Genomic DNA, 25,877 nt, shown 5'->3' with positions numbered 1-25,877 from the left:
CCCATTAAATTGAAAGGAGTTTGTTTTTAATCTACAGCTTCTGAATTTTAGTACTGTTGCCAAAACTTCTGAGGAATTTATTTCAAACCTATAGTCTGAAATAAATATTTCCCATTCTCAACACTATCAAAACTGCTTTCATTGACAATAGCTGGAATAATTTATTTATACTTCATTCTTCAGCAGGTTCCTAAGAAGGCTTACAAAAAGTTAAAGTTACAACCTAATGAAATCTGTAAGATTTGATTAAAGGGAAATCATAATGGATGCAATCTGCCACCAGTAAGAAATGGATCCCTATGTATGTTTGGTTTTAATTTGAGTTCAGTGCGTCTTATGGCAGTTAAGCAGGCATAGAATCGCACCCAAGAAGGCTGCCAAGAATAATATTCCACAACTAACATACATTTGCTCTTTCTTACAAGTTGAAGGCAGATGACTAAGTATGTAAATATAACTTTGCCACACCTTTTCTTTGTCACTGGCTTCTCTCGCTACTGTTGAACCCTGAAAGAAAAACACAGCACATTTTGTTAACTAGAACAATACTGAAGGACAGAATTACAGTAAGGTTTTCATCGTTAGCCTAATAGAATGTATTCTAAACTCACTCAGATTATTATATTATGAACAAATATAAAACTACAATTCAAACAGTCTGGATTAACATAGATAATAACAAAAGAAAATTCTCTTTATGGAGATTTGGATTTTCTTGGCCCTATTACTATTTTCTTCTATTATACTACAAGCATCTGGAGTCTATTAGCTACTAACATGTCAGCCATAACCATTCCTGAATAGAGGAAGTGTGTCCCTGTTCTCAATGCTCTGGTAAAAACCACACATAATTACTGTAAACGATTACATGCATTAACCTGCTTCTGTATATCTCTCTTAAATTTCAGCCAGTTCAAAAAATGAGAGTTTTAGTGGTTTTCCATATACCTCTGGAAGGAATTTAAAGTACTGGTATGAATAAAATAGTTGTTACCTTGTTTTACAATGTGTGGACAGGTGTGCACATATGTTTAAGCATGTATCTACCCACCCCCCGTCCCCCTCCCTGGATTACTCTGAATTGTAACTCACTTTCAAAATGGTGTATAGTATGTATTAAAAAAAAATTAAACATACATTTTATTGTAAAATGAATCCGAATTATTAGAGATCAATTAACCAGTCAAATACGTGTCAAATATTTTAAAGTATTGATATGATGGGAGGATAGTGAAATTTAATATTTTATGCTAATTAAGAATTGCAGCTTTGAAAATTAAAACAATAATACATTTACTTAAACTAATATATTTTTATTTTACTCTTATCCCAGCTACCAAAAACACATATAGATCCTCCAGTATTAGGCACTCATAGTCATACTGGGTGTATGAAGTTCCCAAAAGATACCCAATGAGCTTCACTGTTGAAAAAGGAATGGAAATACTTTGTGCTAATTTGATTTGCCAAGTACTAGGCTAAAACCTCTAATATGATAGCATATTGTGAGATCCCATTTGGAGATGTTATAAGCAGGTAGCGAGTGGCAAAAATTTCTCATTTAATCTTGCTCACAAATGGCATCATAATAAAGTTCAAAAGATAAATTGCCATTTTCCCACTGGCGTTTTTGGAGTACAGTTTTTTTTTTTTTTTTGTCTGCGCTCAGTCATTGCTGACCCTGCAGTGACTGCTTGGACGAGTCCTTGCAGTTTTCAAGGCAACTGTTTTTCGGAAGTGGTTTGCCAGAGCCTCCTTCCTAGGGCAGAGCCCAGCTGGCGAGCGCAGGAGGCGGGGTTTCCATTGCTTCGCGCCCTTTTCGGGCGCGCGCGGTTTTTCGCGCTTACCGGCAACTGCTCCCAACTCCTTTTTTGCAAGGCGCCGCCAGCATTTTTCCTCCCACCGGAGTGAGAGTCCCCATTTATCTACTCACGTGAGTTTTCGAACTGTTGGGTTGACAGGAACTGGGGAGGAAACAGGAGCTCACCCTGTTTAACGTGAAGGCTGGACTCGAACCGCTGAAGCGTCGACCATTTCTGGCCAGCAACTTTCAGCGTCATTAAGCCGCTGCGCCACCGCGTCCCCCTTGGAGTACAGTTAGTCTGCAGTTAACTATGGTAACTGGAATTTCCGTCGCTAAGTGATGCAGTCATAAAGCGCAACATCAAGGCCTCCTGAAGCATTGTGAGGGCAGTGTGATTTGGAGAAAAGTAAGTGCGGCCTCAGGAAGAAGGCCTGGAGCGGCCAGCAGCTGCCTCACATAGGGCCAGGCCAGGCGCGCCTCATCAGCAGCAGGAGGAGGAAGATAGTGAAGGTCAGGTGGGTGTGGCAGGGGCTTTGCGCTGTGATTCTGGGGTGGCTGGCCATGGTGTGGGGTTTGAGGTGGCACTCCTTGGTGGTGGTGCCACTGGCGCTGGGGCTGAAGTAGAAGCCTGGGGGTGGCGGCGGCTGGTGGGACTGCTGAAGACGCCAGGCCTCCACTTCAGCACCAGCACCACCAGTGCTGCTACCGCTGCGAAGGAGTGCTGATGTGCATGACGGCCAAAAGGGCAGAGATGGGGGAGATAAACAGGTGGGGAGAGCTGAAGTGCCCCTGTGGTCATAAGTGCAGGCCGGCTGCCAAGTTCCTGAATTTTGATCACATGACTAGAGGGGTGCTGCAATGGCTATAACTTTGGGGACTAGGTGTAAGTACCATTCATTCAGTGCTGCTGTAACTTCGAACAGTTGCTAAACGAATGGTCGTTATCTGAGGACTACCTGTATCTGACTGTGGTCAACTAGTAAGCAGCCCACTAAGACTATCAGACCCATCAGCTATGAGACTGATCAAGACTGGCAACTCTTTATGGACTTTTGCTGAAAATGAATGAAAATGACATGATGGTTTCTGGATTTACTGACTGAAAAGGATTGAATATGGGAAGAAGAGAATTATGTGATGTAACTTGATGGGGGAGGAGTGACAATAAGTATGTTTGTAACTGTTGTAAGGAAAATTGGAAGTTGCTGCTTTAAATATTTTTTCTTTTTCTTCTCTTATCTACTGCACTTTTTCTTTCTCTTTTCTTTCTCTTAATTTCATTTTCTATATTTTTTCTGTGTTTATCTTTTATCTATTTTTTAAAAAATTCTAATAAAAATTATGATGAAAAAAAACCTGATTACTCATTCATGGTTGATGGAGGGACAGAAATTCTGTTGAAGTGGGAAAACCTTTTATACCACCCTTTATATGGCACATTTATCCAAGGGTGTGAAATAAACTTGATACTGCCTTTCTAGAACAGCTAGGTAAATTGCTTTGCATTATGTTTTTAAAAGAATGTAAGCCAATAAAACATTGATGATTTATATTCTAGAGACCAAGCTATCACATTCTACAGTCTGCAGTTATCTCAGTCTATCTCAGCAAATGTGAAAGTCTTTTAAAAAGTTATATGGGAAAACAATATTTTCTTCTGCTAATACAGTATGCACCAACCACTTAAAATAAAGTACTCTGAAGGCTACTTGACAGGAGCCAATCAATCTCAAGTGTAGGGTTTTCTTTTCCTGACCCACCCCACTTCCTAACCCTGACCCTAAGGAAATGAGGCAGGATATGATAATCTAATTTGAACCAACTGCACAATCTTTTCTTTATCTACTCAAAGGCCCCCTTATGTTCAATAAGGCTTACTCCCAGGTAAGTGGATATAAGACTGACGTCTAAAATATATCTGATTGAGGTGACAAAAATAGAAATTGCTTAGTATGGTTTTTTTAGTCATCTGCTAAATAGTTTTAAATATCAAATGATACAGGGAACTGCTTTAATCTATTGTAGTACTTCTATTCATTACAAAAAAAAAATTGTGTGCAGAATACAGCAGCCTATAAAATGCATTAAGGATGAAACAGTCTCTTCAGCTATTTTTTTAACCTCTCAAATGGCTTTGACTGAAAGCATTAGCACTTAGTTACTTTAGCTAGCATCTCTTTGCCCGGTCACTTATTTTACAACACACAATGCAGCTCAATTATATTATTTCCATAAAAGGTTTTGTTGTTGGATAAGCCACAAATGCTATTTTAATAATCATAGCTCAACAAAATTATTTGGTGAAATGTTTTAATGCGTCATAATTACTAGCCTTTAAAGAGTCTAATAGGGTTGGGGCTGGCTCCTTCCTTCCTTCCTTCCTTCCTTCCTTCCTTCCTTCCTTCCTTCCTTCCTTCCTTCCTTCCTTCCTTCCTTCCTTCCTTCCTTCCTTCCCTCCCTCCCTCCCTCCCTCCCTCCCTCCCTCCCTCCCTCCCTCCCTCCTCTTCTGTGGGAGATCAAGGCTATCAGGAAAGAGGGGGAGCATTCCAGGAGTGGGGAGGAGGCAAGAGGCAACACAGTCCGCAGGGGGAGTGTGAGAAGACTAAGAGATTCAGGATAGCCACTCCCTACAATCTCACAGTGTATATCCACTAGTTGCTGTAGTATAGATTTAGTTTGGCAAGATTCTGTCTATAAAGTGTAAGCAAATAAAGGAAGTGTACTAGCTTGGACTGTTTCATCGTTGTTCTTGGGCTGGGCCTGACCCCTCCCTTCCCTTCCCCTCCCCTCCCCTTTCTTCCCCTTCCCCTTCCTTCCTTCTCCTTTGGAGAGGGACTATTTGCAGAACTATTAAGAGAACTACTGTAATGCCCAGAGGAAAAAAAAATTGCTCACCTTTAAATCATATTTTCTATAAACAGATAAACGATGGCTGAATACATTTCTTGTAACAATCATATACACTTCAACTCCATCAACAGTAAGCCGGTACATGCCCAAAAATTGTGGAAGTAGTGTGTTGCCATGACATTCCACTATATACTATAGTGACATTTTAGAAAAAGGAAGGAATATTAGAATGTTAGTACATATTTTAGAACTTCTCTTGTATAGATACATAAAGTGATATGAAGTCAGATGCAATAAATCACTGAAAAAATTACACTGTCAAGAAATACTTAGAAAAGGGTTTTTATAATATCCACATCCTTTAATTATTGGTGGCCTTTGCAGCATGAAAATTGCACAGAATTAAAAACTTCAGTAAGGATGTGATATGTGAACATGTGAAATCTTCAATTTTATTTGAAGTTTCTTCAAGGTGTTTGATTTTCATAAACATTTAGAATCCATATAACCTACCAATTCCCTTCTCTACTAGTTCTCACCTCAAATCTGCACCTCATGATTAAACAGTTCACTTGCAGCAGGTAGAAACTATGTACTTTCACTTCTAAGATTTCAGCATTCCCTCACAAAAAAGGAGGTCCTCCTTGGAGCCTGCCACCTGCAGATATATGGGAGCTATCAAAATAGATATAATTCCCTGTTCAACTAGTAAAGACAGCATTTATTGTATTAACTTGATATATCTCATTCTTCCAGATATATATATATATATATATATATATATATATATATATACATATTTCCTCCTCCAATTTTTCCCAACAACCACATCCTTGTAAAGAAAGCTGAGCTGAGAGAGTTTGACTTGCCCCAAGTCTCCTCAGTTCTAGTCCAACACCTTAACCACTACATGACATTGGCTCTCAATGTACACAACGGGTCAAAAACACTATTTGGTTGGTGTTTTCACCCTAAAAAAGATGACGCTCTAAAGATTTAATCTAAGCATGTTTAAGACTTCTGCTTTTTCATATAATGGAATGAAGATGTATTGAAACCAAAGAGGTTCTAGCTGCAGAGCATTCTATATTGTGTTCATCAACGGCACAGGAGCTTTTCAACTCCTCAGGCCCTCACAGCATTGCTGGGGAAAGGGAAAATCCTGTTGCTACAATGATTACCCTGCTGATTTGGATACTCAATAGAGGTCTCAGATTTTCATACACAGTTATATAAAATAAAAATTAGAGTTTACAGATACAGTTATACAGTACAGCAATTTTACTGCTATGGAAATGTACAAATACAATTAGCTGATATTATTTAATTCTCTGATATGCAAAATTAGTTTCCAAAAAACATATAAAGCTGATATTTTATTTTCAGAAGAACACTTTCTTAAAAAGAAATCAGTAAAGTGCAGAAGAAAAATACCTAGTTTTGAAATCTTCAGCAGTTCTGCATCAATTACAAAATGTAGATACTTTGACAGTATATGAACTGATAATTTTCAAACAATTGTCATAGATAATGTAATGGTATCTGAAGGCAGTCACAATTTTGAATCATAAACTTCTAATTCAGGATTATAACAAAAACAAAATATGAATATAGACCTGTGGAAGAACAAGCCCATGATGCATAGAAAAGACTAAAGTATTCAAACATAATAAAATGTTTGATGTAATATTTTAAGTAAGGATTAGAGCTCACATAAAATTACACTGCTGCTCATAAAATGTGGATTTTAATTCCATAAGCATGCCCATGACTCTAAATAAATTTGGCCTATGACATTCTCCATGGCTTGTAAATGCACTATAAACTGATGTATCTATCAGTAACGAAGTAAATATGCACGTACATTTTAATTCAGTAGATTAATTTGCTCTCCTGGTTATCTAATGAGACTAAGACTAGTAGGTAGGGCCACATAAACACCAACGTTTCCTTCTTGTAATGAATTTAGTAGCAGGGATGGTTAAGTAGAGAATAATCCCTTCCATTATACCCAAAGGAAGCTTCTATTTTATATTCTTATTCAACAGTAAGAATCTAAGACAACTGAATTTAATAGTGAAATGAATATAACAACTTTAAATCAGATACTTTGAGAAGGCAGGGATATTAGTTTAGAATACATTTCACATTTTTAAAGTCTGGCCTTTTTTTTCTAGCCAAGCTTATAGCTTGAATTTACTGAAGTATTAAGTTCTCTATGAAACTAAAGTATACTCTTTTTTCAACATTTGGAATAAGGAACATAAAAAGAGCTTTAGTAAAGTATGAACTGAGAATCAACTGAAATAGGGGCTAATTAAAGTTAAGCTGCAAGCACAGCTTAGAATACTGCTTATTTTAGTCCATTTTATCAAATCACTTCAGGGGGCCATTTCTTATTTGTAATGTGGTGGTGGTTGTTTTTTTGTGGGGAAAACCCTACTGGCTTATTAGGGAAGCTTGACTTCTTTATTTATTCTGTACTGATACAGATCTCTCAGTTGTGTCAACTTCTGGTTAATGTTGGTTCCTTTAGTGCGGATTGCAATTGTTTTATTTAGAAAACATTTAATCCGCTCTACTATTTAGAAGGCAGTGTGCATTACTATCAGGAGATACGTCAAAACCTGTTTTATACTAGTGGAGGATTTTGTGGTCTAAAGAAAAATAAACTTAGTGTTGCTGCTGAAAACTGAGTAAGTTTTACCATGATTCAAGTTCAAATTGACTGCTTTGGTCAAAGTATCCGTGCTATGTGCATTGTGGGCAGAGTGAAAAAAATAAGGCATTCTAATATGATTAGCTGAGTAAATATTATTAAGTGTGGTAAAAATCACTATAGTGCTATTGTTGCTGGACAAAACGGCTGTGTTCCTGAAAAGTGGTCAATATCCCGAGATCATTCCACAGCAGTGAAATCCACCACTATCATCTGACATTATACAAAAAGCCTTTTGAAACTTCCCCATAATGAGAAAGCTAAGCCTTATCTATATTATAATTTACAACTTCATTGTTTTTATATTATCTCCCTTGGACAGAAATGACTTATCAGCTGTCCAGTCACTGTCACTTCTGATCAAATCTTTATTTTATATCAATAATTGTCTCCATTGACTTTGTTCATTGTTCTTTGGGACTCTGATCACTTCAATAAATTCCAGTTTAATTGTGGCAGAGTATCCAGCATACAGTTTGGCAAAAGAAATGGATTTTCATTTGGATTTAAGATTGCAAGTATATTCTAGAATTGCACTAGTTCATGGAGAATGAAAAAAAACAAATTATATAAAACTGAAATGCATATCTGAATTTTTATTCCCTCAGTATAAAATCTTGACCTACAATGCTTCATGTGAGAATAACACTTAAAAAATAGAACTGGTTCAGGTTCTGTCAGCTTCTAGAAGAGAATTACACAGCTAGCAAGGGCATATAGCAGTCCTTTCACATTCATATTTATCATTGGTACAGCTTCATTAGATCATTCTCCAATTAGCTTTGAGAAAATATTTTTTTGCAAGAAGGCAAACTGTCAAGTATGAAGATTCAAAATGTTTAAAGGCACTATAATTCACAGGTGTAGAAACCTGTATCATTTTGGTTCCATCACAGGATAAATTAAAATAAACATGCACTTTTATTAACTATATAGTAGTGACCAGCCCTTTTGTCACCTAAGGTCCATAGATGGCCACAGACTAATGATGTGCAAAACTCACTGATTTAGGAACATCCATGCTTGACATGGTGCAGAGAGGAAATACTCCCTTTCCAAATTTTTGAGTTCTGTTCATCCTTACTTAGAAACATATGTCCTTTACAAGCATAGCTAGTATGGCTCTTCTACCCTTCTTTTTTAGATATGTATATACTGTACACATCTTAGCCACACCCCACTTCACCTGCCAATTACTTCTATCACAGCTTCAATAGCAACATTACATCCTCCCCCATTTCCTAAATTATTCAGCTTTAAGTTCGCCAAGGTTGTGTCTATGTCATGCCCCTTTATACAGGATTTTACATGACTTCTTGCCCCTTCTGAGGAGCAGGGTGGAATTTCTCTATTTTAGCACAGTGTATACCTTATGTGGTATTTTCAGTTATAATGACCACCAAGAGGGACCACGTGATGAGTTTCATTCTTTACTGGGACTCTTCTGATGCAGGTAGCCAATGTGTGACATGTAACATCTGTATTTCTCTATTCTGAAAGCTTAAAGGAAGGTGGACAGTATATAAAATTCTGAAAGCTTTCAGATGTCCCTTCCTGCATCCACTGATCTAGATAGCACCTAAAGCTAATGCACTGAATATAGTCAGCTAAAATGCAAAGGTCTGTGAATTCAATTCTCAGTAGAGGGTTTGAATCACACAGAATAACACCTGACTACCTGCATCTGAAGAATCCCAATAAAGGATGAAATACAGTGCCACCTGATGGTCAATGTATCATCTCATGAGCCTAATCCCATTTGCATGGCTTGGATGTCACCCCATCCTCATCCAGCCTGTACAAAGTCAATATGGAAGGATTCTGCCCTTGGGACTGATCCTGCTTCTTGATCTCAGATAATCTCAGATGCTTTTTCTTCGTTCTAAACCTTTCATAATTGTTCTAATAATAGAAGAATGTATAGATTTCAATTTTAATGGGAAAATTTTGGCAGCCAATCCGGATTCAAACACATTCTTGTCAAGCAACACTCAGGATATATTTTCAACTACTTGTTTTCAACAAGAAGCCAACATAACAATTATTCAGCATAGTTTCATTTTAATACAGAATAAGATTAAAATGTAACAAAACTTCTAGAGGTGTCTTCATGGATTTTTTAAACCACAGATGTTATATATTGTATAATAAATGGCAAATTCATCGAAAATACATTGGCAATACATCTGAGTTGTAGTGCCCATTTCCTAAGACATTATATAAACATTTGATCAATGAAGGGTTTTTTCTTACAACAATCTCATTCCCAAAGCAAATAATGAATTACCTGGTGGTATTTCTTCAGTATATTGTGCATTTCTGCTACATCTTCACTTGTTATAGTTTTGATGACATATCTTTTGTCATAAGAGCTGTGGAATCGGGCACCACTCCGAGCTGGAGAATCATTAGCAAGTGGACAACTTCTTGTCAAGGAATTCTGTTGTATTAATTAAAGATAGTGTCAGAACTAGAAATTAGCATAATTAACCTATAAAATGTCTAACTGGACTGTGATATAGTCAAAACACTACCGTTATCAGGAACACCTTGCAAAAAGATCAGGGTTGAGAATCAATTAACAATATTGTGACATTTGTAAATAGAGCCACGACCCTTCTAGAGAAAACAGTGTAATTAACAGCACAAAAGACCAAGAGGAAGATATTTCACCAGCTGTAACGTAGGGGTGTACTGGCTGCTGAGAAGGAACATTTTCAGCAGAAGGGAAGGAACTTTCCAGAAATATTTCCAAAAGCCTATTTAGAGCCCTGTCTTATATTGTGATGCTTCTGAAGGTACCATTTTGATCCTGTGAAGAAGGAATATCATGGAGCCCATCTATTTTGCTTATGTAATGAAGGATTACCACTGAAACAAATGAATCAAAGAAGAATATATTGGTGAGCGCATATAATGTGCTCAAAATATACCCCTCATTTTAGTTCAAATCTAGTTTAAATTGACTGAGTTTTGTCCTGATCTCCATGCTTAAGAGTTAGGGGAAGAGAAGCATTTTGAGTTTGTAAGTGGAACTAAATCAACCCTTTTCCTGAATCCTCTTTCAAATCCACACTATATGTACGATTTTTTTTTCCCCGCACTACCAGCAACTGCTCCTGACTCCTTCTGCAAGGGGCTGCCAGCATTTTTCCTCCCACCGGAGTGAGAGTACCCATTTATCTACTCACGTAAGTTTTTGAACTGTTGGGTTGACAGGACTTGGGGAGGAAGCAGGAGCTCTGCTGCACGAAGCTGGGCTCAAACCGCTGAAGTGTCGACCATTTCTGGCCGGCAACTTTCAGCGTCATTAAGCCGCTGCGCCACTGCGTCCCCATAAGGAATTCATACCAATGAATAAAAAGGAGGAACACTACTGAAACATGATAGCCTGCCACCCAGCCCATAAATTGCTGACAATAATTAGAAGCCTACCCCTTGTCATACATAATACGAGCTGAAATTTAACATTTCTTTTTCTGTAAAAACAGAAAAGCAATTGCTAGATGAACAAATGCATAGGCTTTTTGCAAGACAACTATTTCCATATAAATATAATAAGGCTTTTAAATTGCTTAATTAAAGTGCCCCTGAAATGGTGCTTATCTCATCTTAGTGTATTCTGAAAATTAGGATTAAAGTGGCAGCAAACCACATAGAAATAGACAGATGGATGGATGGATGGATGGATGGATGGATGGATGGAAGGAAGGAAGGAAGGAAGGAAGGAAGGAAGGAAGGAAGGAAGGAAATAGGTAACCTTTTTGAGCTGGAGGGCATATTTGGGATTTTGAGAACATGTCACAAAAGTTCTCACAAAATGCCAACAAATAGGTTTGCTCTCCACCCTCTAAACCTATAGAGTGCTCTTTACTATTCCAGCAGTCTTTTTTTCTAGCCAGGTGGGCAGACTTCCAAGGATGGCTCTGGACTCTGGCCGCTCACTATTTTTATTTTCTAAAAATGCCCATGGGATTTATGCAAGGCCCAGAGACAGTCTTGTAAATAAAAATGATGCAACTTGCTTTGCAGCATGTCAACTCCCTCCATTTAAAAATAAATAAATAAAGGAATCTAAAAAAAGAATAACATCAGGTAGGAAAGTAAGTCCTGTGGTTGCCAAGGAAGCATTTGTATTGGATCTCATGGGAACTATATTGCTTGGCAAGTACTACTGCTGATCTAAGACCTTAAACATCTTGGCTTCTAGGGCATACAGTGGGGCAAAAAAGTATTTAGTCAGCCACCAATTGTGCAAGTTCTCCCACTTAAAAAGATGAGAGAGGCCTGTAATTTTCATCATAGGTATACCTCAACTATGAGAGACAAAATGAGAAAAAAAATCCAGAAAATCACACTGTCTGATTTTTAAAGAATTTATTTGCAAATCATGGTGGAAAATAAGTATTTGGTCACCTACAAACAAGCAAGATGTCTGGCTCTCACAGACCTGTAACTACTTCTTTAAGAGGCTCCTCTGTCCTCCACTCGTTACCTGTAGTAATGGCACCTGTTTGACCTTGTTATCAGTATAAAAGACACCTGTCCACAACCTCAAACAGTCACACTCCAAACTCCACTATGGCCAAGACCAAAGAGCTGTTGAAGGACACCAGAAACAAAATTGTAGACCTGCACCAGGCTGGGAAGACTGAATCTGCAATAGGCAAGCAGCTTGGTGTGAAGAAATCAACTGTGGGAGCAATAATTAGAAAATGGAAGACATATAAGACCACTGATAATCTCCCTCGATCTGGGGCTCCATGCAAGATCTCACCCCGTGGGGTCAAAATGATCACAAGAATGGTGAGCAAAAATCCCAGAACCACATGAGGGGACCTAGTGAATGACCTGCAGAGAGCTGGGACCAAAGTAACAAAGGCTACCATCAGTAACACACTATGCCGCCAGGGACTCAAATCCTGCAGTGCCAGATGTGTCCCCCTGCTTAAGCCAGTACATGTCCGGGCCCGTCTGAAGTTTGCTAGAGAGCATTTGGATGATCCAGAAGAGGATTGGGAGAAAGTCATATGGTCAGATGAAACCAAAGTAGAATGTTTTGGTCTAAACTCAACTCGTTGTGTTTGGAGGCGAGAGAATACTGAGTTGCATCCAAAGAACACCATACCTACTGTGAAGCATGGGGGTGGAAACATCATGATTTGGGGCTGTTGTTCTGCAAAGGGACCAGGACGACTGATCCGTGTAAAGGAAAGAATGAATGGGGCCATGTATCGTGAGATTTTGAGTGATCAAAATCCATCAGCAAGGGCACTGAAGATGAAATGTGGCTGGGTCTTTCAGCATGACAATGATCCCAAACACACCGCCTGGGCAACGAAGGAGTGGCTTCGTAAGAAGCATTTCAAGGTCCTGGAGTGGCCTAGCCAGTCTCCAGATCTCAACCCCATGGAAAACCTTTGGAGGGAGTTGAAGGTCTGTGTTGCCCAGCAACAGCCCCAAAACATCACTGCTCTAGAGGAGATCTGCATGGAGGAATGGGCCAAAATACCAGCAACAGTGTGTGAAAACCTTGTGAAGACTTACAGAAAACGTTTGACCTCTGTCATTGCCAACAAAGGATATATAACAAAGTATTGAGATGAACTTTTGATATTGGCCAAATACTTATTTTCCACCATGATTTGCAAATAAATTCTTTAAAAATCAGACAATGTAATTTTCTGGATTTTTTCCCCCATTTTGTCTCTCATAGTTGAGGTATACCTATGATGAAAATTACAGGCCTCTCTCATCTTTTTAAGTGGGAGAACTTGCACAATTGGTGGCTGACTAAATACTTTTTTGCCCCACTGTATATTGCCATATCAAATGGTTTGAACATTAAGATCATTTGCCAGATTCCAATTCACTTTCAACACCAGAGGCAAAATAACTTGACCAGGGAAAGGATTTTTTAAAAAATCCCATGGGACTCCTTCTTGGAGTTCTAAAGGCATCAAACAATGTCTGATGTTTTTGTGCTTTAATTTTTGGATTTGATGCAGCTTTATTATTATTATTTTTTTACTAAAGTTCTTATATAAACGAATCTGGACTTTTTAAAGTGATGTGGAATCATTCTAAGCTTCATATATCTGCAACATTTTACATATCTCCCAGAAGCTCAGAGCAGCTATTGCTGATCTATACTGGCTCAGAGGGCCACATTATGACAGAAAGGAGTTTTGACAAGCTTTCTCTCTCTCAGTGCCACCTTGAGGTAGCAGTTTTTCCATGTACAGAAGGAATCAGCTGCTTTCTTGCTTCCACTGGCTATGGGGAATCAGTTTTCTTTCACTCCCTTCCTCATTCAGTGTGGAAAACACAACTGGGGTGAGGATTGGCTTTTCGGGAGAAAGAGAGACTTCTGTGGATCACACCAGAAAAATTCAGCTAATATCCAAGATTGCATTGTTGATAACATTTCCATTTTCTAGGTTTATCAACAAAACAGAAAACCACTTTTTTATATAAAAGTCCATAACTCTGCCATAAAAATCGCTGAAGTACTAAACAATATCAGCAACAGCATGTGTCATGAAATCATGCGTATCAGTTCCATAATCATTAGGAAAACACTGGTTGTTAGCTGGAACCCTAGAAATTAATTAAGAAGGTTGGGATTTTGTTTTGTATTTTTTATGAGTGGTAATATCAACATTAACCATCAACACTGACTAATTAAAAGGATACTATGTGTCACAGAGAGAACAATAGCACTTAATATTTGAGCTGACCATCCTGCCAAATAATTGAAATATGCACTATTTTATCTTGAGAATTCCAACCAGTTTTTAATCAAGAAGTTGATTATTTTTGCTAATATATTTGAATAGTTAACTTAAAAGCAATAATGTTCTTTCCTCTCCAGTTAATCTATTCAAAAATATATTTTCTGGATTGCTGGATTACATTAGTATGCCACATCTTACTCAATATAGAATCACCATCCTCTGATGGTCTTTCAGATCAGCCTTCTCCCACCTGCATATTATTGGCTGGGGGTGCTGGGAGTTGTAATCTGACCCATATGACAATCTCCACATTGGAGAAAGGCTATTTTAGACAACACATAAACCCACACACATGATTTAAAGTCCATCTATCAATAAACATTTGCTACTTCAGCTGTCAAAAGGAGACATTCAGAATATACCCTTCACCTTGTGAGGGAACGTTCCCATCAAATGAGGGGAAAAAAACTTTCTGTGTTAAGCAATTTCAAACTGAAAGATAAAATTACCTTCTTTTTAAATTTTTTTATATTACCATTTCTGCTGTTGAGTACTACTATATAGAAGTTTGACATCTAGAGTCAACAAATTTAGACTTTAGTAACTTCTAAGAATTATCAAATATATTCTATAGTTTGAGGCTTAGATATCTGAATGATATTTGATTTAAATGTCCTATACAGAAAAAAGGCCTATTATGGCAAAAATCTGAGGTCCACCCACTTTGCCTGATCCCTCAACTGTTTTCCCGTAGGTCTCAAAATCCAAAACAGACATACAGGTGTTTATCGCTAGTTAAACCTCAACTTTCCCAGACAAATAAAACTACCTTTATTCTTCTGGTAAAATCCCCAAATATTTGGTACATGAGTGGCACTGGTAACAAGACTGGAATACAACTCAAGATGGGTGGGATTTTAGGAGTGTAATGATAAAAAAATGCAATTAAAAAGAAATGTACAAACAGTCTTGAGACATTCTGCCATAGTACCTAAGACTAATAAATTATTTTGGCACTTCAGGCAGGAATCCCCACAGGCAACACTCCCTTGATATAAAAATACAATTAAAAAATTAACTAATGATTTGCTATTCTTCTGAGACATCCCAAACCAGCTGGGTAAGGAGCTGTCTCATGTAGCCAAAGGTATAAGGAATTTTCACTAGAACAACAGGATAAATCAAAATTTGGCAACAGACTTCCTAACCTTGAGGTATATAAAACAGGATGAGGCTTATTACAATTAACATTTCTGTAAGTTCTGTAGGAAAATCTGCAAGTGCCTTCTATTGTTGCCTACAAATATATTACCTAGGAAACAGGGTAACAAGAAAGAAAGAATTTTGCTCCATTTCAGGAAGTTTTATCAGGAGCCAAAGTAGAAATTACTACGACAGTAAAATCTGGGCTCCTAACTCTTGAACAAAAGCGTTCAAGAGTTATTGTTTGCAAAATCTCTCATATGAGGAAGCTATCACACACTTGTACATTGGTCTGGCTCTCTCATGAACCAAACAGAGAAGTCCCAAAGGAACTGTTTCCTACTCTTAGTGATAAAAAGCTTATTCTGATAAACGATAATTAGGAAGAAAGTTTTAATCTATTGATGTATCTTTAATGAGTGATATAGAGCAGTGGACTGGAAATGAACCTAGAATCCCAGTTTATTTCCCTCCAAATAATCTGGAGTTGAAAGCCAAGAACAAACTAGGGCCCCTGACTTCAGTTTGTTGGCAGGGGAACATGCCAGACTGAAAACAGCCACTGTTTCATATTTCAATGAAATGGTATTATTTCCTCCATTCTAAATATTCCATGTACCAAAATTTTCTATGAGAAAGAAGAGCTAAAGAACCTGCAATTCCAGGCATCATTTCTAAGAGACCAAGGCTACATCATACTGCTTTTACCTAAATTTACATAGTTTACATAAATTATACATTAGATCTTTCCTGTACATTTTTCATGTACTGAAAATTGTAACTATTGTAACTATAAAAAAAGGAAAAATTACTATTGGCCAAATATGAACAAGTTTAGTCTAAAGCAGTTATCTCGTATGTTAATGGAATTTACTAGTGAATTATTGGGTAGGGGAATTAATGAAATCCATAAGCCTTTTCCAGTTTAGGAAATTGGTCCACTGTAAAACAACACAGAAGCTTAACAGACAAGAAAGCAGAGCCTATTCTAGTACTGCTGTAACCTAGGAGTCAACCTGGGGAAAAGTACTGTAGAGTTAGCTACTTTTAGGTATGGTACATAATTCTGAAGATTGCCAGAATTTTAAACACACAACTACCTGCCCCTGATCATTTAACTATCCAATAGTTATCATCTAAGCAAACTCTGGTTGTAAATGTAATGATATCTTTACACAGGTCAATAGAAAGATTGCTCTTAGTGCACATGGACAATCATCAAGAGTATTTGTAGAAGGTCATGAAATATAAACTGACCTTAAAGCTTCAATCAGACCAAGCAAATATCCTATATCAGATGGATACAGGCACTTCTTGTTAGATTTACTATATTACATAGTATGGTAAAGCTGATAAAAGTCCATTTTTTTCAGGTTGTTTTTTTTTAAATAAACTATAATTCATTTGTACAATTTAATACAAATACATACTCCTATAATTATAAGGGCCACCCAGCACTTCGGATTTGAAGGTAAGCAAGTGCTTTTGAGCACAGAGGCCTGAATACAGCACCTCTCTGCAACTCCTTAAATCAAGTATCCCTATTTCCAGGATGGCACTGCAAGCAGCCATGTAACCCCAGAAAAAAGTGGGGCTGCTGTAAGGAGCTGCAGCAAGGTATTACATTTGGAGCCCCACACACTCCAATGTACATTTCTGCCTCTGAACCTGAAATGCAGCCCTAATGATGGCGCATCAGGCTTAATAACCTAAATACAGACTTTAAGCACAGTTATCTTCAGAAAACAGAGACTAATAGAGCTTATACATTGCTTCAACCCACAATGTGGTTTGTCTGCCCTTGGCCTTGGGCTGGATGGGCCCTCCACCTGATCCAACAGAATTCTCATGCCCTTTTTCTTATTAACTTCGATGTATTTGATAAAAACAATTTATCCATGTTATTTATAAACTGCTACACTCCACACACTCATGGTGGGGTACAATAAAAAAACTGAGTAATTATGAAACTAATACAGGAATAATACAGAAAATAATCCTTAAATCTGTCACATCTTTTCATGATCACTACAATCAAAATTAATAATTAATAGATATATTGATGACAGTTCTTAACTAAATGACCTTCTGATCAGCTCAGTTTTTAAGGCTTTTCTAAAGGTCAGGAGTGATGAAATCATCCACATTTCTGGAAGGGTACACTAAAACATAGTCACTTGGTGATTGCTCTTCCTCTCCCCAGGCATCCCAACCTGAGATGCATACATAAGATAGACAGCAGACAGTCTTTAAGATAACCAAGTGCCAAGGAATATGGAGCTTTAAATGTCAAAAGCAGCATTTTGAATTGTACCTGGAAGTCTATTAGGAGCCAATGCAGAGCCTGAAACCCTGGGGTCATATAAGCATAACAGCAGCTTTAGTTTACTAATGAGTGGGCTGTGGCATTTTAGACCAACTGCAATTCCAAATACTTTTCAAAGGCATCCCCATATAGAATGCATTACAATAATCTAACTAGGAAGTAATAAAGATGTGTATCACTATTGCTCAGACCTCCTTCTCCAGGAAGGCAAGCAACTAACATACCAACCAAAGTGGGGAAATAGCTGCTCTAGTTCCTTCCTTCACCTATCTGATCAGCAGCAGTGAGTTTAGGAGGACCCCCAAATTGTGGACTTGCTCCTTCAGGAGGAGCGAGATCCAGTTACCACAGGAGTGGAGTCCAATGGTTTCCGGGCAAACAGCAATTCAGTCTTGCCAGGATCTGTCTTCAATCTGTGTCCTACCTATTCAAATTGCACTGAATGCTGCTGAGAGGTCTAAGAGGACCAGGAGAAGCACACGCCCCACACCTATGTCTCTCCTCAGCTCATCAACTAATAAGACCAATACAGGTTCCATCCCATGCCCACATCTGAATCCTGACTTAAAAGCATCCAAATAACTCACTTCTTCTACAGTGCTTTGCAGCTGAACAGCTACCATACTTTCTACCTCCTTCCTCCAAAGAGAAGGCTGGACACTGAATGGTAGTTGTCTAACCTATCTGGGTCTAGGAGAGACCTTTTCAGAAGGGGTGCATGATACCTCCTCTTTCAAGGCAGTTGGTACTGCAGTACACCTTCTTCTAACAAGATGTTGACAACCTCTCTAATCCAGCTGAAAGCCACCCCCACCTTGCTGAAAGATTCAGTTCAAGCTGGGGTGTGGTTCACAAGGAGTGGTATTCACACTACCTAGCACCCTCTCCATTTCCTTGGAATCTACAGGATGAAAAGTATCCCAGTTAATATCATGAGGCCCTGTCACTGTTTTCTCCAGGTTTTCCCCAAATGGGTCAAAATTTGAATGAATGTGAACAACGTTATTGGTGAAATGTTGTCCAGAATTCTCACAGCACCCCACTGCCAATTCCAATGCCCTGGAAGAGGGGTGGGTCATCCTCAACAAGGTTGTTAGGGCTGATGCAACAAGGGCAGAGGAGTAGCAATGTTTCTTCTGATCACCATGTTGTAGGCTCAGACATGAGCCTGTTTTAAGCTATTTATAGTTCATAACCTATGGCGTGGCTTGTTATGTGAATTAATTTCTAAACTTCCTGAATGCAACACCAAGGAACCCAATTACTATATCACCACCTCCTTAACTCAACTGCTTATTTTCCTGGGCTCGTGTGAATAGTGCTTGAGATCAGAAAAAAATGCAGCTTCTTGAAGGAGGCAACAAATACAGTGAGCCTGCCCATGCCTGATTCAGAACAGCTTCAGATCAGAATTATTGCACACATCTTACTAAGGTTCTTTAAAAAAGAGGAACAAAATTCTAAGGTATATAGAGTAGCTTCTATGGGGTTACCTGTCAGTTCTTAGACGAGACATATTTAACTTTAATTTCATCAATCACTTTATATAGTTATCTTTTTATTGTTTACTTATTAGTCAACTACAATTGTCTTATCAAGAACAAACAGCTAATTTAGTCATTAATACTTACTTTCAATCTATAATCTATAACAGAGCGTACCTTTATTAAGACCAAGCAAAATAATGCATACCATTACAAATAATCATTCAATGAAGGTAATCAAGACACTATTTCCTGACAGATGCATGGAAGACCCAAAGACCCATGTATTCCAAGGGTACTACTTCTACAGAAAAACAAGGACAAATGAAAACCGAAACAAGAGCTAGAGCAATTGATGAAAGCAAGAAGAAAAGGAAAGGATCAAAGAAGCTGGACAGAGGAAGAAAGTGGAAGAGACAGACAGGACTAGAGGAAGCAACCTTCAACCAAGACTGCACTTGACACTTTGGAGGGCCAGTAATAAGTGGCAAAATGATATAAAGTGGGCAAGCCTGAGACTTTCCATTTGTTGGGGAGGATTATGTATTTTTTCAATAATGTGAACTTACTTTAATTACACTTTTGAAGGGTTTTTTTTCCTACCTCAAAAGTTGGAAAACCCACTGCTTTCTGGCAAAAGTGAATTCCAGAGACTGCAAATAAACTGTTCTGGAAACACATATGACTACTCGTGGACTAAGCAAACACTGAATGAAGTAGGAACTAATGCAGACAAGGAGAAAAAGAATATTGAGAGGCAGATAGACCAAGTGTCAGTAAAAGATACAGAAGGGCAGATAAAATTATGAGAAAAGTAATCCTCATGGGTTCAGACTACCAAACATGAATGTGAGACAGTAACTGCAAATAGCAACATTTCTTTGGTAAGTTAGCCAAAGAACTCAGCTAAAATTAAATATCATTTTTTCAAATGAATATCATTTTGGGAGGGGGGAATCACTCTATATTCCCCATTAATTTGCATAATTCCTGTTTATTCTGGTTTTCCAGACAGATAGGATAAGGTTCCTCCCACTGAATGGAGAATATGTGCTGTGTTAATACTTTCTCAGTGAAAAATTAAAGGAACAGTGGAATGGAGAAAGGAAAGCAATGGCAACTTTTCTCCTTTGAAATTTATCTGCACCATAGGAGTTTAGGGATTAGCATTAAACTCCAAGAGAGTAGGAAGGATTTAAAGGTCAATTTAATTAGCTTGTTCTAATCTCCAATCTTTTCTACCTCTCATTGGTATATTAATATCACTAAATTATAATTACTAATTTCAGAAAATTAAAATATTATTTATGCCAGCACATAACATATTTAATCTATATACTGGCTATATGCTAATAGTTGATATTAAAGGGGCTTTCAACAAAACTAAAGGTTTTTTTAAAAAAACAGAGGTAAAAGGCCATACAATATTTTTTGTGTGATAAATTATGATAACTGATTTATAAAAGTCAGAATGAATAAAATTTTGAGCTGAAATGATTAAGTCAAATAATACCTGAATTGGGGAGGGTAATTTGAAATGGAATGACCATGGTAAAGGCACTGGTGAAAAAAATATAGCATGCTTCTGCTGGATGTCCTGGTTGTACAATGCCCCTTCCTACTCAGTTGCCTTTCTGGAGCTTCACTTGACGTCCACAAACCCAAAACATGAATCTGATAACTTAAGGCAGAAGTGCACAATTTCTGTCATGTAGAAGATCACCCATGGCCTTTGAGGGACATGCCACAAAAAGTAAACAGGATTCCCTAGAGTACTTTCCTAAATTGATTCATTCCCTAGAAGGGTAAAAAGAAGGCACTAAACCTGAAAGTAGATCCTGACAGAAAGTATATGGAATCTTTTTTTCTTTTTTTTTAAAGAAAAAAAAGTTTTCTTTTCTAGTTTTCTCCAACTTCAACCTGGTGTACTGCTACAACTCCAGGAGATTCCAGACAGCACTGCTGTTGACCCCACTAGCTAGGAATTCTGAGAGTTATCAGTGCAACTGCGCAATTCTCATTAAGTTAAATTAAATGTGTCTGGAGATGGGTGAAAGCACCAAATGCAATAATAAAAGCCATGCTCTATTTTAAAATCCTCAGTATTCTTTATAACTGAAAAAAATAGGATATGGTATGCAAAAAAACATGCAGTGGGGAGACAGTCATTAAGTAACCCTCTGTAATACAGACCTTTTCAATTTACTTCTTTCCTGATAATTCCCATAATTGCTATCAGCATAAGGAATGGCTATTGAAGGGGTTAAGTAGCACTGTAGCCCTGCATCATTGCAGGGCACCAGATTTGGGAAGACTGCACTGGGGGAAAGGGACAATATAATAAAACTGGAAGTATCCCTGTCTTTTGGGAAGATTTTAAAACAATGCTAAAAGACATTAGTCAATTGCCTGCTTTCACAGAGATATAAATAAGATGCAGAGAAGCAGTTTAGCCCACATGTCTTGCAAAATATGCAGAGAATGTGGCCTTTTTAACCTCCTCCTCTCATGAACAAATTTGCTGCTCAGGACTGGAAAGGAAATTACACTCTTGACTTTGAGAGATAAAAAATATGGTAAAAAATCCAGAAGATAGAATTGTCAGTACTATGAAAAAAGTTTGAAGAGTGACTCCATCTTAATACTGAGACAGGAAATTCAGTTTGCTGAGCAAAGCAACTCATTTCCAAATGAGATGTTACCATTTCTTTGTAAGCATACTGATTACATCCAGTAAGCCTTTTGCTTGATAAAGGTCAAAGTCTTCTACTAATGACTGTCCTAGTTTTATGACAGTGCTCTGACAGCTATTGATTGGGTCTCTCAGTGGTCTGAAAAGACAATCAGCTCAATTCAAATCAAGATCATGTAGCCTTTTCAGTTTATGTAAACATTTGAATAATTAACACTCTGCAACACCTTCAAAAACCATGTGGGTAGAACATTCAAGAACGCTATTCAAGTATTTGTTATTTCCAAGTGAACTGAGCGGAGTAAAACTAGGCATGACCTATTTAGAATAGATGTCCTTATATAGAAATTAAATGTGACAACTTGTAGAATTTAAACTATTAAAAAGGAAATAAAATATCAGTAACAGCACTAGTCTGCATTTTGTAACTACAAGGTTTCAACTACTTTACAAAATGAATTTCCGTTTGAGGGCAATGGCTACAGCTGATCTATAATACTGACTATTCTTGAATTGCATGTTAGGAACCCACTGTGTCTGAAACAACTTATCAAAGATATCTACTGAGATTCCAAAGACATTTGGGGAGAACAGTTGTTTCAATTACATTGACATGGCCTATTAAGCAACCGGGGAAGTCTGCCATTTTGCTGTGTTTGCCTTGCACTGTTCAATGCTAATAGCATAGCTGAGAATTAATTTAGGTTGGTATTCCCAAGCCACATGTTTTCAAGTATTTAAAATCAGAGTTATTATAAAAGATGGGTATAGAAAAAATCTGAGTGGCAAACCCACTCACCTAAATTGAAGACAAAACCCTTAATCTCTGGCCTCTCCAGCTGAAAAGGGAAGAAGCAGCTCATAAAACACAAAAGCTGGTGATCAGAGAGGATAATACTGGATCAGGTGGACCAATAGTCAGAACTGATATAAAGGCAACATCCTGAATTACCTTCTGTCTCAGATTTCAAATGAAATCAGTTTCGTCTACAACAAAAGCCACTGTGTATATCAAATTAAATCTCACTATTCTACCTCCTCCAGAAACAATTTTTCCAACCTTAAAATTTGAGGATGGGAGAAAAGTCCTGAGTTAAGGAACCAATGTTTGTTTCCTAAATCAAATGTACACAGGAGTGCAACATTTTTTTTTAAATGACCTGGTCTGAAGCATGTACAGACAGACCCTCAATCAGACTTCACAAGATACTTAAGGAATAATAAAGTAAAGCCATACTTAGACTGCCAAAGATAATGCAAAACTAGGTGGTTTATTTGCATTTATCTTTAGACACACCTCTGAAAAGATACCATGACCACATACAGTATTTCTGTATACAGTCACAACATCCCAATTTATTTGTAAAGACAATTACAAACACAACATGACAAAACAGTAGTGGTTATCAGATCATATTAGCTAACAGTGAAACAAGAGGAAGTGGCAGCCCCACTGGTAATTTAAGAGTTGCAAAACAGAAGTAGAAAAAGTATTCTCTGTAGCTGAAATGCTCTCAATAAGAGGGAGGGAGGGAGGACTCCTATTTAAATTGTTAAATTTTAGTTTCATAGCAATAGCTTGAGAATACTCTGAAATTTACTTTGAAATTCTAAGTTCTAATCATACTTCTTCCAACAACTGAGAGGAAAAGCCCTTACAAAGAGAAAGGACAACTGGTGTCCTCCAGGTATCTTGGACTAGAGTGCCAATTGGCTGAGAGACAATAACTGCAGATTATAGGAGTTTGAGCCCAACACAACACAGCTGGCTTCTTACCCATGACTTGTTATATTCACTGCTAATTGTTTAGAATCATGGGGGTGTAGTGAACTAAAGAAAGGAAATTTAGAAAGCAAACACACCCATTAAACAATCTTACTTGTCTCACAATTATCAGATGAGTTTATATCTGGAAATTCGCAAAGCGGTTTACTCTTATTAAGCCTAGATCCCACCTTTCATTCCATCTGCCCATCTCCCAAGAATACCTAACCAGACATCCCATAAATATCAGACTTATTTAACATGATAAACCAGCCTACCTGAAAATCCTGATCATCAATCCCAAATCTCTCTCGCAAATTACGAAAAACCATTGGGCAATATTCTTTGAATTTGAAATGGCTTGGCATATTTTCTCTGAAAAAGAGATTTGAAACACAGTGTGAGGGATTGTATATAATGATGAATATACAGCCATATATTCTTTCTCATCTTTCAGGTCAAGAATACACCCAAACACAGTTGTCATTATTCTTACTTAAAAGCCTGAAAAATTGCTGTATCCCAAAGACCTTTGCACCAGGGTTCCAAATGTCACATTTTGCCTAATCTTAGGTCCATTTTCAGCCAGGGAAAGATGGAGCTAAAACTATTCTCAGAGATCTGTATGAGGGAGTTTTGGGTGATATAGACAGATAACTGAGTGAATGCGGCTCAAAACTTCATGCAGGTCATGCGTGGCCACCTCTTCTTTACAAGAGTCAATCTAGTTAGATACAGTTAAGACTAGATGTTCAGTGGCATAGTGAACACAAAATGCCTAAAATTTAAGAAGTCAAGGACACAAAGCATTGGATTACAGAATACCCAGAATGATTCACATTCAAATGATTAAAGCAGCCATCTCTTTTTTTAGGCTTACATGAAGCCTGAAAAAGATGTGCTTCAAAGAGGTCCAGTGCTCACACTCCAGTGTATTTCAAAACACTTCTCTGGAATCATTTCTGAAGCGTACATAACCCCATTATGCATTCCTGCTCCAGTAGTCAAGCAAGTTCTCCACTAGTGGCAAAATCTGCATCTAATTTCAGAAAAATATTTTCTCCCACCCTCTGGACAAAAGTCTCTGATACAATTTGCAGGACTCAGCTCTAATCAGGCATTAAGACTTTATTACTGCAAAACTAGTCCAGCATTAATATATAATACACTGAGTTGCTCTCAATAGAATATTCCACTTGTGCAGTTCCGCTTCTAATGACTGTGTGCCATATGGAACACATCATGCCTTTGTTCCTATTTCCCAAATACTTCCAGAAGTAGTCAATATTAATTTGACTTATCAAATCCTCAATAGGTATAGCAATCAATCCTTACATTAGCCATACCTTTCCAGCATACATAATTCCAAAATAGTTAACAATAAATAGTCTACCTCTTAGAATAATTTAAAATCAATTAGTAGCACCCTTTTAAAGCCATCTGAACATCAAGTCCAAACTGTAGAACTACACTGAGAAGGATTATTAGTGGATGCATGCTAATGGAGACTCTTAGACCAGAACTAAGATTCTGTGGAAATTTAGCTTGGAAGCAAGCTTTTGAAGAAGGGACCGCTTACCAGGCCATCAGGCCTGCAAAGGAGGGCAAGCCAGAAGCTTCCTTCACCCCTTTTGAACTCCTCCTCTTCCTCCTCCTTTCATTTTCTTTTGGGATCCAAGTACAAAAAACATAACGAAAAACTAACTCCACAACAGAAAAGCTAACCCAGAGAATCAAAGTTAAGTAAAAATGTATTTATTTCCATTGAAAAATATTATAAAACAAAACAGAAGTTGATTTACTTACTTGTTAAAAAGGTGATTGTCCACTTTTATCTTTGAATATGCTTTGAAGTCATCTGGCATCAGCATAACAGGGATTTGAACATGGCTCAGTTCATTGATCTACAAAGACAGAAAGGAAATAAAAAGAAATTTGAAATATGAGAAGAAATTAATTTCTTTTGGCCTCAGTTGGAAAACATGAAGACCTCCAGATGTTGACTTTGTAACCACCACGGATACTAGTCATGGCTGACAGAACATACAATTCATAATAACTTTCACCTTAAAACAAGCCAATTACAGAGAATATATTCAAATTATTCCATGGTTGATGTGTTAGAACTATGAACTGTAAAATAGATTTATCTCAGTTTAGAAATAAGATTTTCCAAAATTACTGCAGAAGAAATTCAAACACAAGAAAGTATGGAGTATTAGTATTATTTCCTTTAAAACAAGGAAAAAGCTACTTTTCATGTCTGGATTAACTTTGTTGCATCCATCTATGGCTAT

The 25,877-nt window shown here is 37.6% G+C and overlaps 1 protein-coding gene across 2 annotated transcripts in view; it reads right to left on the bottom strand.

Annotated features, from left to right (window-relative positions):
* The window catches only part of PIP4K2A (phosphatidylinositol-5-phosphate 4-kinase type 2 alpha), a 67,563-nt gene that overhangs the window by 15,801 nt on the left and 25,885 nt on the right, over positions 1-25,877 (bottom strand). For both annotated transcript variants that reach the window (XR_003085616.2, XM_007436351.4), the window contains exons 2-6: positions 25,387-25,484; positions 23,859-23,955; positions 9,661-9,813; positions 4,700-4,846; positions 469-507 (exon numbers count right to left, since the gene is read on the bottom strand). Coding sequence is in view for 1 of the 2 variants with exons in the window: in XM_007436351.4 (XP_007436413.1) it covers positions 469-507; positions 4,700-4,846; positions 9,661-9,813; positions 23,859-23,955; positions 25,387-25,484 (534 nt within the window). In the remaining variant the exon portion in view is untranslated. The remainder of the gene's footprint in view (positions 1-468; positions 508-4,699; positions 4,847-9,660; positions 9,814-23,858; positions 23,956-25,386; positions 25,485-25,877) is intronic.

This window comes from Python bivittatus, unplaced genomic scaffold, assembly GCF_059951505.1.
Source record: "Python bivittatus isolate LINGU-HERP-01145 unplaced genomic scaffold, Pbiv_v1 ctg000610_np1212, whole genome shotgun sequence".
Lineage (NCBI taxonomy): Eukaryota > Metazoa > Chordata > Lepidosauria > Squamata > Pythonidae > Python > Python bivittatus.
The sequence above is the reverse complement of the archived record's forward strand: the minus strand, read 5'-3'. Positions and strand labels throughout refer to the sequence as shown.